General features: G+C 37.7%; 1 protein-coding gene across 3 annotated transcripts in view; it reads left to right on the top strand.

Moving 5' to 3' along the window:
* The window catches only part of GABRB2 (gamma-aminobutyric acid type A receptor subunit beta2), a gene marked incomplete at both ends in the record, with an annotated part of 155,847 nt that overhangs the window by 132,449 nt on the left and 9,441 nt on the right, over positions 1 to 13,957 (top strand). For 2 of the 3 annotated variants that reach the window (XM_082291227.1, XM_082291226.1), the window contains 3 exons: positions 1,165 to 1,302; positions 2,506 to 2,658; positions 5,857 to 6,101. In XM_082291227.1, the coding sequence (XP_082147353.1) occupies positions 1,165 to 1,302; positions 2,506 to 2,658; positions 5,857 to 6,101 (536 nt within the window). Of the gene's footprint in view, positions 1 to 1,164; positions 1,303 to 2,505; positions 2,659 to 5,856; positions 6,169 to 13,957 lie in introns of all 3 variants that reach the window. The other variant, XM_082291225.1, reaches the window with a different exon arrangement.

Here is a 13,957-nt window from a genome sequence, read left to right as displayed (position 1 = left end):
CAAAATACTTTTTTAAATTGTGTGTATTAGATAGGTTTTTTTATGGTTTTTTCAGTGTTTTTGCAGATTATTTGGTTCATGTCTTCAAACTTGATTGCCTTCTGCTAATGCTGTACACCTGGATTCTACTTGGATTATCAAAAATTAATGATGCACAGGAACAATTTTATAAATTCTTTGCATTATTCCTTGAAATTCAGTGGTATTTAAGCACTCTAAAATGTTGTTTAGTATACAATTTTGTCCTTTGTCTGTGGATGAGAACTTAAAATCAAGGTTATAGATACAATATTTATTATCTCAGTTTGCAAAAATGTCATAGTCATTATTCTGTGTTTGAGTTGATTTTATTTACAACTTTCGATAACAAAAATCTTTAGATTAATGAGTAATGAAACATTAATGAATATCCTATTTCCTGATTTTGCAATAGATTTATTTCTGATGTCTCATGAGCATTTCTGTACACCAACTCCGGAGCATGCAACTTGGCTCAGCTGCCATTTGGGAGCCCAGATTCCTTTTTCATGCAAATGTTTTCTGACTGTGTGAACATGTTCTGTATTCTGGGGTGGTTTTTTGGGTGCTGGGATTTTTTTTTGGTTGATTTCTTGTGTGTGTTCTTTTGCCACTGATGGGTGTTGTTGCATCTGCGATAGTTACTTTTTACAAGGCCTCTTACAAACCTCACTGAATGTACCTGTCTTTTACTGCATTCAGGCCATTTTAGAAAAATAATTATGCTGATGTTTACAACTAAAAACTAAACATTGCCAGTGCTGATGTTTCAGCTCAGGGACAGAACTTACAGCAAATTTACACTGTTTTATGCAGCCTTGGGATCAGAAGTTACCTTAAACCAACATACTATAGGAATTTGCTAGAGTTGCTATCTAGAGATGTGATGTGCATAGTCTTAATTTGGTTTTAGAGGTTTGTTTTGTTGATACATTCAGGTACTATATCTTTTAAAAAATACAAATCAAACAAATATTAAAATACACCTAGGATTGCCTTTTGAAGTTATATTTGGAATGACCTGTGTCTGTATGCTTATAAATAGTTTAATTTTAGAAATATATTTTATATGTCTTGAGTTAATGAACTGTTCCCCATGATGTCAGAAGAGATGTGTATCTCACTTGTTTATTCCTGTTTTTATAGATGGCTATACAACAGATGACATTGAATTTTACTGGCGTGGGGGTGATAATGCAGTCACAGGAGTGACAAAGATCGAACTGCCACAGTTCTCTATTGTAGACTACAAGCTTATCACCAAGAATGTTGTTTTCTCTACAGGTTTGTGGAGGGGAAGTTAAAAGGGGATTTCTTTTAAATACCTTTAAAATTGGATTAATTCTTAGTATGCAGCTGAGGAGCAAAAATTTTAGAAACAGGAATAAAATAGAGCAGCAGCTGTGAATTTGGAAAGCAGTTTTTATTACAGCTTTTCTAGTGTATAAGGCATCATTCATTAACATATGAAGACGGCATGGTAATCTGTCATGTTAAGGCTCATCAAATGAGCTGCATTTTCTGTTTTCCTATGAAAATGGATTAAGCCACTTATACACCTCTGTGCCATAAACCCAACAAGTAAAAACCCAGCATGTAGGAAATTTAGGAACATTTATCTCCCTATTTTTAGATGTTCCTTTTGCCAAGTTGGGGATGTATTAGGCTAATTATTTTGTCTTCAATGTAAAATCTTTAAAATGCTTGTTCCAGGATTGTCAGTTTAGCCTATTGTAGCAAGTGTATGACTTTCTGAAGGCTGAAAAGATGCTTTCTGAGAAGGACCAGAAAATCAGATTGGATTTCATGAAATAAAAACCAAAACAATAAATAACTAAGGTATTTCAGTGACATGAAATTGTTCAAAAGAGGCAAGAGTTGGACTGAGCTGTTTCTAGGAGATGTTTTCTACCTACTTGAGAAACCCATTAGGTATGTTAAAAAAATTATCTTCAAAACTCACTTTCCAGATATGGATAGAAATCATCTTTGAAGGAACTATAGAAGGATTGTACGTCCCAAATTCTTCAAAATCAAGCAGAAATGGGACTTGAAGAATGATTTCTAGGCACCCATATCAACAGGTGTTTCATACACTACAGTATTTCTGGTGTCCCATGACAAAAGACAAGTGTTGCCTGTCTTGGAGTGAAGTTTAGGATGAGGTTTACACTAAAGTTGGCATATGACAGTTTATCAGGGAAGAGGCATTTCTATGCTTTGTTGCTCTGACATGTATTTTGGCTGTTGATTGTTGAATGTTATGATTACCAGCAGATACGCACCTAGAGCATGCTTGTACCCTTAACATAAAAGATTATTTAATTACCAATTCTTGGTAGAAATTCTGCAGCTGAATATCCTGGATCTTTCAGCTCTGAGTGTACTCTGTGTTGAATGAAACAATAAAACCAAAATGACAGAAAAGAAAAATGTTTTTAAGCATTATCCAAATAAATTATGGCCATACCAAATATTCTCTTTTAGGTGCCTACCCAAGGCTGTCTCTCAGCTTTAAACTTAAGAGAAACATTGGTTACTTCATTCTGCAGACCTACATGCCTTCCATTCTGATCACTATCCTGTCCTGGGTTTCCTTCTGGATTAATTATGATGCTTCAGCTGCAAGAGTTGCTTTAGGTAGGCATTTTTACACATCTCATGCAGTGTGCATTAGCTGAATGCTTTTTCTAGCTTCTGAATTAGTGGATAGTGCATGATTTGAAAATAAAAAAAATATCTGTTAGATCTTGAATGTCTGGCTTGTTAAGCTTTGTATTATTTGAATCAGCATTTAAATCATCAGAATTTAAATAAAAATTAAAGTGATTTCATGTCTGAATCAGCTAACTATATAATCATTGTAACCAAAATTAGCCTAATTGTCTCAACATATTCTGTTGTTCTTTTGAAAAGAATGCACTTAGTTTGCTTTTGCCCATGGCAGTCCAGAACACACATTCAGCACTGTGTTATGGATTATAAATTGCTTTTCATTTCAGGAATTAAATTAAGTTTTACTAGGGTTGTATAGTTCACTTGTCCTTACATTGAGGGAGGAGGCTGCACCTCAAATCTCAAAAGTGAGGCTCCTCACTTCAAGACAGACATCGAGGGGCTGGAGTGTGTCCAGAGAAGGGCAACAGAGCTGGGGAAGGGTCTGGAGCACAAGTCTGATGAGGAGCAGCTGAGGGAGCTGTGGGGGGCTCAGCCTGGAGAAAAGGAGGCTCAGGGGGGACCTTCTCGCTCTCTAAAACTCCCTGGAAGGAGGGTGCAGCCAGTTGGGGGTTGGTCTCTTCTGTCAAGTCACAAGTGAAAGGACGAGAGGAAACGGCCTCAAGTTATGCCAGGGGAGTTTTAGATTAGATCCTAAGGGAAATTTCTTCACCAAAAAGGTTGTCCAGCCCTGGCAGAGGCTGTTCCAGGAAGTGGTGGCGTTACCATCCCTGAACGGATTTAAAAGATGTGTAGATGTGGTGCCCGGGGATATGGTTTAGTGGTGGACTTGGCAGTGCTGGGTTAAATGTTGGATGCAATGAACTGAAAGGTCTTTTCCAAATAAACAATTTAAGAGTCTATGATTATTTTTTTCCTTACTGTTACCTTACATTCCAAAAGCAAAACTGTTTCCCTAATTAATCTCTAAAGTATTGGTATATCTCATCATTAGTCCCATGTGTGTTTGTTTATTCTGTGCCCCTCATCATAACGGGCCTGTTACAAAAATAAATATCTGTATCTACTGCAAATTTTGTCTGAATCAGACTGATTCCTGCCAGTACAGCACTTGTATAACTAAAATAAGTAAATCCCCATAAAATATGCCATTGAGAATTTGACATTTTAATGTTACAGAATACACCTGAGTTTTACCAGACCTTTCTGTGTAATATTTTGCCTTAAGAATTTGAGACTGCAGACATCCTGAAAATGCTGGAAGAAAGTAAGATAACAGTGACTGGAGCCTGTAATTTTTAACTGAGACTCATTACAGAAAGTAGCAATTTAGCTGGTTAAAAATATGCTTATGGAATCCAACTACTCTTCGTTTGACTGAGCTCAATTTATTAGAGGTGTAATGGTTTTTATGCTATGCAAAAAATCCAAGTCCAAGATAAGGACTGAACAAGATGTTCCTTTTTGTGTTTGAAAAAATTCAAACACAAAAAGGAAGCCTACAGAGGGTGGCAGCAAGGTCAGGTAGCCTGTGAGACATACACAAAAAGTGACTGAACAGCCAGGGATCAGGTTAGGTAAACTAAAGCCCTGAGATAGAGCTAAATCTGTCCAGGGACATCAAAGGCAACAAGAAAAGCTCCTATAGGTACCTCAGTACTAAAAGATGATAAGGGAAAATGAGAGTCCTCTCTGAAAGGAAACAGGAGGCCTGGATACCCAGGATCTGGAGAAGACTGAGGTACTGAATGCCTTTTTAATGCCTTGCTCTCATGGACAAGTGCTCCAGACACATTGCCCAAGTTGCAGAAGGCAAAGGCTGGGACTCGGAGAATGAAGAACCACCTGCTTTAGGGATCTTGTTTAAGACCATCTAAGGAACCTGGGGATCCCAAGCACAAGTCCATGGGACCTGATAAGATGCATCCGCAGGTCCTGAGGGAACTGGTAAATGAACTGACTAAAACTCTATCATATTTGAAAAGCCGTGGCAGTCTGGTGAAGTTTTACTGACTGGAAAAGTAGAAGTAAAGCCCCCCTTTTCAAGATGGGGGGAAGAAAAGAAAACTTGGGGAACTACAGAACTGTCAGTCTCACATTGGTGCCTGTCAAGGTCATGAAGCAGATCCTCCTGGATACTATGCTAAGGCATATGGAAAGTAAGGAGGTGATTGATGAGAGCCTACCCGGCTTCACCAAGGGCAAGTTGTACCTGACAAAATCTGTGGCCTTCTATAGCAGGGTCCCAACAATGGTGGAATGAGGGAAGAGCAACAGATGTCATCTACCTAGGCTTGTGCAAAGCATCTGACACTGTTATGTCTGAGATCCTTCTCTCTAAACTGAATAGTCATGGATTTGTTGGATGGACAACTCAGTGGATAAGGAATTTGCTGGATGGTTGCACCTAAACAGTTGTGGTCAACAGTTTGATGTCCAAGTGGAGACCAGTGACAAGTGTCCTCAGGGGTCTGTATTGGGATTGGTGCTGATAAATATCTCTGTCAGCAACATGGACAGTGGGATTGAGGGCATCCTCTGCAAGTTACCAAGCTGTGTGGAGCTGTCCACATGCTGGAGGGAAGAGATGACATCCAGAGAGAACTTGACAGGCTGGAGAAATGTCACAAAGATAATTGTGTGGCTGGAGCACTTCTCTCTATGAAGACAGGGAGTGGGAATTGTTCAGCCTGGAGAAGAGAAGGCTCCAGGGAGACAGAGCACCTTTGAGAGCCTAAAAGGGCTCCAAGAGTGCTGGAGAGGGATTTGGAACAAAGGGGAATGCCTTTAAACTGACAGCATGTGGATTTAGATTAAATTCTAGGAAGAAATTCTTCACTGTGAGTGTAGTGAGATAGTGGATCATGCTGCCTGGAGTTGAGGCTGCCCCATCCCTGGAAATGTTCAAGGCCAGGGTAGATGGGGTTATGAGCAACCTGGTCTAATGGAAGGTTCCCTTCCCATGGTACTAGATGGTTTTGAAGATCCCTTCCAACCCAAGCCTTTCTAGGGTACTATGAATACTGATGGAGGTTAGAGATATCTTTTTCCACCAGGGGAAAAAACCCATATTTTTAAACTCTAGCATTTGAATAGTATGAATTATTATTCTAGAAAATTAAAATTATTTCAATCACTAGACTTGTCAATTCTCTTTTCCAGGAATCACAACTGTGCTCACAATGACAACAATTAACACCCATCTTCGAGAGACTCTTCCCAAAATTCCATATGTGAAAGCCATTGATATGTACCTTATGGGATGTTTTGTCTTCGTTTTCATGGCTCTGCTGGAGTATGCATTGGTCAACTACATCTTCTTCGGCAGGGGACCTCAACGTCAAAAGAAAGCAGCAGAAAAAGCTGCCAGTGCCAACAATGAGAAGTTGCGAATGGATGTCAATAAGGTAAACTGGAATAGGGATAAATTTTTAGCATTTCCATTGGAAGGCAAACTCTCACTTCTGCCAGACAGTGCTTTAAAATGTAATTTCTTGTAGAAAACGAGTGGAGTAGAATTATGATGACCTTGTCTTAGCTCTGCAGAGCAGTGTACTTAGCCACCTCAGCAGTGAATGATTCCCTCTAGCCTGGAAAGCTGAATGACTTGTTTCTAAAGCATGCAGTCAATGAAGCTTTACTGGGAGATGTTTTCTTAGTCAGAACTTAGACTTGAATATGTACAATCTGTTTCCAAAGGAATGAATCCAAAATGATGGCTGTATATTCTAGTAAGAGCTGTATGGAACATTGGAACTAAAACCTAAATTTAACCTGCTTTCATAAATCTTTCAGATGAGCTGGATAAGAAATATTTGCCACAGAAGTGTTTAAAGCTTGACAAGTTTGCATATTTTCAATATATAATGGGACAGGATACTATTGACTAAATGAGGAACTTCTCAGAAACAAGCCATCAAGGTGCTGTGTACTTAATTTTAAATCTAAAAGTGGCCCCCTGGGGGTGAAGAATTGAGGCAGAAAAGGTATTTGCCAAGATGCGCACTTCTGGAAAAAGTATCCATTATGCTTAATGAAAATGGGGCACTTATCATAAAGCACTTGTAATTTGTCACTTTGACCATTTTGGGATGAATTTCATACAGTGGCAAATCTGTGCTGAATGCAAAAATGTACTCAGTGTGAAATGTATAAACTTTCACACACATGCAAAATTGGGAAGTTAAATAAGGTTGAATTATCTTTGAGTGTTTGGAGGATTTTTTGGAGGGGCAGGGGTGTTGTGGGATTTTTTTTGTCAGGGGGAACACTTTGAATTGTAATTCATCATGATAGTCCAAGGAAAAAAAATCAAAGTCAGAATTAAAAAAAAAATCTGAATTAGAAAAAACCAAGGGATTATTTTTCAATTGGAAACTTAAGTTTCACACAGCTCTAGTGGTGAAATTCCTAATGTTTGTTTAGAACTTCTACACACATAATGGGCCTGCAGACAGAAGAACATTTTCATCCAAAAATCCGTCACATGTTGATAGCATAAAATAGTTTTTTATATTATAATTTATAGTCTTTTAAGATGGAGAGTTATATTGCCATGGCTCAGATCTCATCCATTCATTGGTTTATTTTTTTCTTTTTGACTGGAGAGAAACGTATTTTAATGATTGAAGGCATACTCATAATGATGAGATTAATTTTGATGTTATATTACAATATATCATCTTTTACCATTGTAAAGTTCATGAAGACACTGTAACATGGTTTTGTTTCTATTGGTGATTTTTCAGCAATGAAAAAAAAAGCTGTGAGGTTTTATTTAATTTGTCAAGTTTTTTTTCCTCTTTTTTTTTATTAAATTTCACTTTAAAAAATGCTATAAATTACCCTGTAAGTAATTTCATAAGACTAGACCTGCATTTACCTGAAATCTTTCTTCTAACATCAATGGAAATTTAAGATGAATAGGTATCAGAGTGCCACCACTAGCTGAGGTATGTTTTTGTACACTTTGTTTCACTTGTGGTGTTTTCAATATTCTTGTTCATACCATAGATCTTTCAGCTGTGTAACAGAATAGCCTAAGTCCAGTGGCAAATTGCTGACCATGAGGAGAATTTGAAAGCACTAACTGCTTTGCTAATCCAATCGGCTAGGCAGAGTAAATTTCAATAACTTGCAACAAATGTTGCAGAAATTTACAAGGAACAGTTTTACGTTATTTGTATGGTTTTTTATACTGAGCCTTTTACCCAATATACTAGGCCAGCATGGTTAACAGTCTATGGCAGTTCCACTCTGGTATCCAGATCCACTCTGATCTAATCATCAGGTTTGCAATCCTTTAAGCAATAGACAGGGAATCAAATGGGAGAGGATAAGAGAACTTGTCCTACCGTGCAGAGACTGCTCTGGGGAGAAGGAAAGGAGCTGACAGCTGTTCTTGTTGTTTGACCAGCAGCAAGAAAAAAGATGCATGTTTAATGGACCTGAATATTTTATCTATTAAAGTGAGACAAATATTACATAATTAGTTTCATTTATAAGAATCAAAAATGGGTCTGAACTGCTGAATTTAGCTCAGAAGCAGTTTTTCATAAAAACCAACATATTTTAGAAGTGGGACCACACAAACACTCCATCTTTAATTAGGATCCAATAGTGAAGGACTGATTTTACAAGGTATGAGTTTTCTGTTGTGATATTACAAGATTCCTCTTGAATCACTATGTGCAGTGTTATGAATTCATCAGAATCAGATACTATATGAGAGAAGATTAATGCCATGAGGAATAAACCTCAAAACATGAGGATGAAAACTTCTACACAAAACAACTTCTGTTACTGCATTCGACATTGACACTGTAAAACAGTTGGATAAATAGTTATTGGAACTGCTGTTTATAGTGCAGCATCTTTGGTTATACTTTATAGACCAGAAAATCTGTAATGGATTTCTTGCAATTCCAACACTCTTCTTTGGTAACAATTTCATACAACTTTCAATCAAGAGAAGGTGGTTAGAGGAGAAGTGCTGATCAGTACTCTCATCCACAACTGCTTGCAAAATCAAAGGAGAAGTTAATTCATACTCCCTTTATGCTGTTGAATTCTCTTTCATGGAGAGATTCCAGTGTGGACATGGTCAGTGGTAGTCTTTCTATTTTTCCTTGGTGTTATTCAGAAGATACTAGAGAGCTTACAACACACTATGGAAGCGCAATGAAAGCTGTTTTTCTATGACTGCGGTATCTGCTGAATCCATTGCAATCTCTTGGAGATTTGGTGACTCAGGAGGAGAATGTCCTATTTTTTCCATTTGAGTGAACTCCATCAGGCTGGCTGCAGAGCTTCCCCAGGGCTATTCCAGATGAAACTGTGGCCAAATCTTTCTTGAAATTTCATATCATACTCATATCATATGCAAAATATGGTAGTTTGGGGTTTGTTCTTTCTTTTAAATCATGGAATAGTTTGAGTTGGAAGGCACCTTTAAAGGTCACCTACTCCAACTCTATTTCAATGAGCAGGGTCATTTCAACTAGATCAGGTTGCTCAGGGCACCATCCAATGTGACCTTGAATGTTTCCAGAGATGGGGCATCCACCACCTCTCTGGGAAACCTCTTCCACTGTTTCATCACGCTCATTTAAAAAAAATTCTTCCATATATCTACTGTGAATCATCGCATAAGATTGCAACTTCCTATACTCCATTTTCAAAGACTGTTGATCCTGTTTGGGGTAATGGAAAGGTAGAAAAGGAATTGGGCCTTGATTTGCTTCTTGGATACTGAAACCCAAGTAATAAAATCATGCAGAAATTTAAAGAACAAAAACCTCAAGAAAGATTCAGACTCAGTTACCAGCAGATACATTGCCACAGACTTGTTAAATCATATTGGACTTGCTTGATTCCTTTTGCAGTAAGTTCAGGTAAAAATGGCTGTGAGTATCATCATTCTACTCTTGAAACTTCTCGAGCTGCATTTAGCAGTTTTTTCCTTTAGTCTAACTCATCATCTTTTGCCTTGTCAAGACTAGTTGTTCTTCCTGTAAACAATCATATTCTTGCTTGTAGGTAAATGACAGGCTTTCTTCTTGCTCTAGACATCCTTCATTTATTTGAGATAGCAGTCATGTAATTTCCTCACCTCTCTTCAAGTTTATCATCTTATGTCTTGAAATGCCTTTCTTGCCTTGGTAGTCTCAAGTTTCTCAGTCTCTTCTGTTCTGATTGGCATAGTACTGCAACTGTACATAAGGATAGGTACCCTGGGAGTGTCCTACACCTGCTTGAGGACTTAGTGTGTCATAAAGTATGGTGTATATATGGCCATTGTTATGTCTTTTTATTCTGTGAACTTTTGTATTTTAGATAAGAATGTTGATTGTCATTAGCGTCCTTTTAGTCTTCTGCATTTCATGAATTTTCATGCTAATATTGTCTGTGTTTCTTCAAGATGATTAACAGATACATTAAAATACAGGGCCAAATTCCAGCTTCTGGCTTCCCAATATCATTCACCTGTCTTCCTGTGGGTAATTGTACATGCATCTGGGACATGTCATCGGTTTTAAGATAAGGTACCAAAGACTTTACTGAAATCCATATATCATATCTGTTCATTCAATAGTTACATACAAATGGTCTAGAAGGATTTTGTCTAGAAGCCTCTATGACCCTGTATTTTCTTTTGATTGTAATTTTTTTTGTTTGTTTCCTTCTGGGATAGAAGGGGGCTAGGGGAGGGAAACAAGCTACTGTCATATAACGCTTCAGGTTCTCTCCTCTATGAGGTCTGGCTTTGTCTTCAAGAAGATGATTCACCCAATCACAATTTCAGTGTAGAGCCTGAGCAAATGATTTCTTATGCAGACCACCAGTCATTTTAATAAGCTACATTTCTGTTATCAGAGCTCAGATAATGAGTTTCTTGGTGCTCTCTCAGAACTGATTTATTCCCCTTAAATTTTTTCCAGAATCCAGGAGCCAAGTTATTTTTGATTAATTTTTAAATTTACTCCTAATTTGTTGTTTCTAATAATTTTACCTTGGATGTTTCCATCTTGGAATTCTGGTTTAGATGGGCTTGCTTGTGCTGACCACTGTGATGAGTCTGATATATCTTCTAGACATTTGCAGTCTGATCGCCTCCCAAGTTCTATATTTTCCATATGTTTTCCTGTGTTACTAAATTTCCTGTCAACCAGCTGCACATGCTGCTATTACGTCTTTTGGATTCTATAGCTGTTTTTTCTACAGTTGGTCATCTGACTCATTTGATCCAGACGAATATGTACATTAATTGACAACTCCGGAGGCATAAGTAGGGTGACAGTGCTTTTCAATATCGATTAAATCTGTATTTGTTACTCTGGATAGATCAGAAAACCTCTGTTACAGTGGTAAAACCAGGACTGTCACTTTAAGGCCATGCTAAATGAAAGGCTGACTCTTCTTCCTCTGTAAAGAAGTGCTTCTTGCATCTTGCCCTCTGTGTGTTTGACAAGAGGTAATTCCCACGGAAAAGCAGCTCTGTGCCATCCTCTTCCACAGCATCAGAGGCTAAAGGGAGTCAGGCAGCAGGGATGATACTCACTGTGAGTATTGGGAGCACTTCCTACATGAAGACTCTCATTAAAGGAAGAGCTACAGATCTGTCTCTTTAAGGAGCACCTGGTCAGTCTTTATTTTCAACATCACTATCATTTCCTTATGAGGATATTACCTAGAAACAAGATGTGATACTTCCTTTTTTTAACTCAGATATCAAACCTTACAGAGACATTACCATATAATGATTTGGTGCACCTTTCTCCATTTCTAGTCTTTTTAATTCTTACCTGTATGTCATTCAGGTGGTGTTTAAGTTATTTCTAAATTATTTAATTTTTTTTCTTTATAGTTAAATCATCTAGGTTTATAAGAGTTAATTATTGCAATGTAACATTTCTTATATAGAATTTGTTAGCTATGTTCTTTCAAATAATTTGATTTGCCACTTCACAGAAAAGCAGCGTTATGTTTTGCATAATGTAAAATACATTTAAGTTTGGTTTTAGATTGGATGCAGTTGCAATACTTGTTAAATTCTACATGTTTTCAGCCTAGCTTAAAGCACAGAGAAGGCTGCAATTGCACGGGCGATATACCTGAAGTACATGATAATATAAGTCACATAAGTAAAACTACTTTTAATTTTGCAATCATAATCTGTTATTGTGAGCAGTAATACAGAAATTTTCCTCTGGAAAAGAGGGGGGGAAATGTCAGTGTATTATGCAACACTTCATAAAACTATTTATACAGATTTATTCAGTCATTTGCTTTAAATAAATGTGAAGTGACATTGTTAACCTCTGCTTGTTTAGATAAGGTTTCTTTTCTGAATACAAACACTTTTTAAAAATATAATGAGTGTATTTTTAAAATCATGAGTAATTCTTTACTCAGTGTCCTTTGTATTACATAAGGTATTTAGTCAGCACACCTGAAAGGGACAATGCATTACTGCTCAAAGTGCAAATCATGAACAAGGGAAGTTGTCAGACTAATGGCACTTTTCAATCCAAAATTAGGGTACCAAGAACATGGAATGTCAATATGATAATGAGTTTAAACACATATTAATAGATTTGAATACAATAGAAGTGTTCGCAAAAAGTTAATGAAGGGCTTACGGAACTAAGAAAGTTTAAACAAATACAGGTATCTTTGCAATTCATTGCCCTCCTGGCCCACTGTTGTTATATCTAGATTAGCACAGGGTTGCTAAAGGAGGTGAGATGGCAAGGCACCAACAAATGGAAGCTTAACCTGCCCTCAGATGCACTTGGTAACTTCCTTCCCCTTCAAGTTGTTTCAGCTGCTGATTTTTTTCCTACAGCTTTTTGACCAAGGAAAGGAGTCTGACCAAGTTTATCTGAACAAGTTTAATAGTTTTCCTCAGATATTTCACTCTAAGGGAACTCCATTGCATTATCAGAGCTTTGAGACAAATAAGAACATGCAATTAATTACCTGTTTCACAAGTGATTACCTAATTATTTCAACTATGCAACTGGTAGGTTGAGGATGGACTGGCTGTTGTGTAATCTAGCAGGGAAATGGAGCTCCCACAGCATCCTACTTCCCCAGATGCCCATTTTCAGATTCACTGTCTAATGTATGGGTGCTCTTGGAACAGGGAGACTGAGAACTTTCTATTCCATTGTGCCAGAAATGCCCTCTGTTACAACAGCACACTTGGAAATGGCACAGTCAGAGCAGGTGCTGGTGTGCTACCTGACATTTCCCAGGACAGCTTCCAAACTTCTTTTTACCACTTTACTAGAGAATAACTAGAAGAACCTGTGCATTTTTTTTTTCTCTGTCATATCCATATATGTCTCTAGAAAAGGAGGGGTGAATTAGATGAAGGAATGTGTTAACCTGACCCAAAGCGAATGCACTGATCTGTACCTGTGGCCTTTTGCAGGCCAGCTTGTGATGGCTTTCAGTGCACTGCAAACAGGCAAGATCACTCTCCTCAATTTTCAGGTTGTGGTGTGAAGATGCATTAGCAGGGCTGTAGGCCCACGATAATAGACTTTGCTCCAATGCAATGCTCCAAAACAATTAGGCTTGGCTAATGCCTTTATTTCCCCACTGATTTACTGCTGGCTTGCTGCTGGCCTTTTCAGTTCATAGCAATTGTTCATTTCTACCTGAAGAAATCATATAATGCATCTTCAGGGAGAAGAAACTATTGCAAAGGTACCTAAAACCAGTCAGTACCTAATACATAGAATGGCACTTTATACCCTATGGACCAGAGGTACTTCTAGTATGAAACATTTTTGGTAAAAAGAGGATTTTTAAACTGTTTATGTGCACATACTCGGTTAATAAACTGAACAGGGTATTAAAACACTAGGGCAATAGGAAGCTCTTATAATTTCAGTCTCAAATCTCAAATCCTCACTGCTCTATACTGCTGGAGCTAATGCTGCCACTGTCCAGATATCAGTGAAAGAATTCATCCTCTTTCTTTCTCTCCAAGGAGAGTTTTCCTTTTGTTTGCAGTACAGGTAAAGCTGCACAAGGACTGATTGTTGATCCAGGGTCAGAAGGTATTCCTTACACAGCAGTTTATTGAAGGACATGTAATAAAGTAGGCATGGATAATAAAAGCTTAGCCTTTCTCCTAAATTTAAATTCATGCATTCTCAAGGAATAACTTTAATATGAAACAGTGAGCAATGCACAGGGTGCTTGGCCAGCCTCTGTGTTTTATCAAACCAGAGTTTGGATAGGAGTGAAA

The sequence above is a fragment of the Coloeus monedula genome (assembly GCF_965178545.1).
Source record: "Coloeus monedula genome assembly, chromosome: 15".
NCBI lineage: Eukaryota > Metazoa > Chordata > Aves > Passeriformes > Corvidae > Coloeus > Coloeus monedula.
Note: the sequence above shows the minus strand (reverse complement) of the source record. Positions and strands in the feature narration are given on the sequence as shown.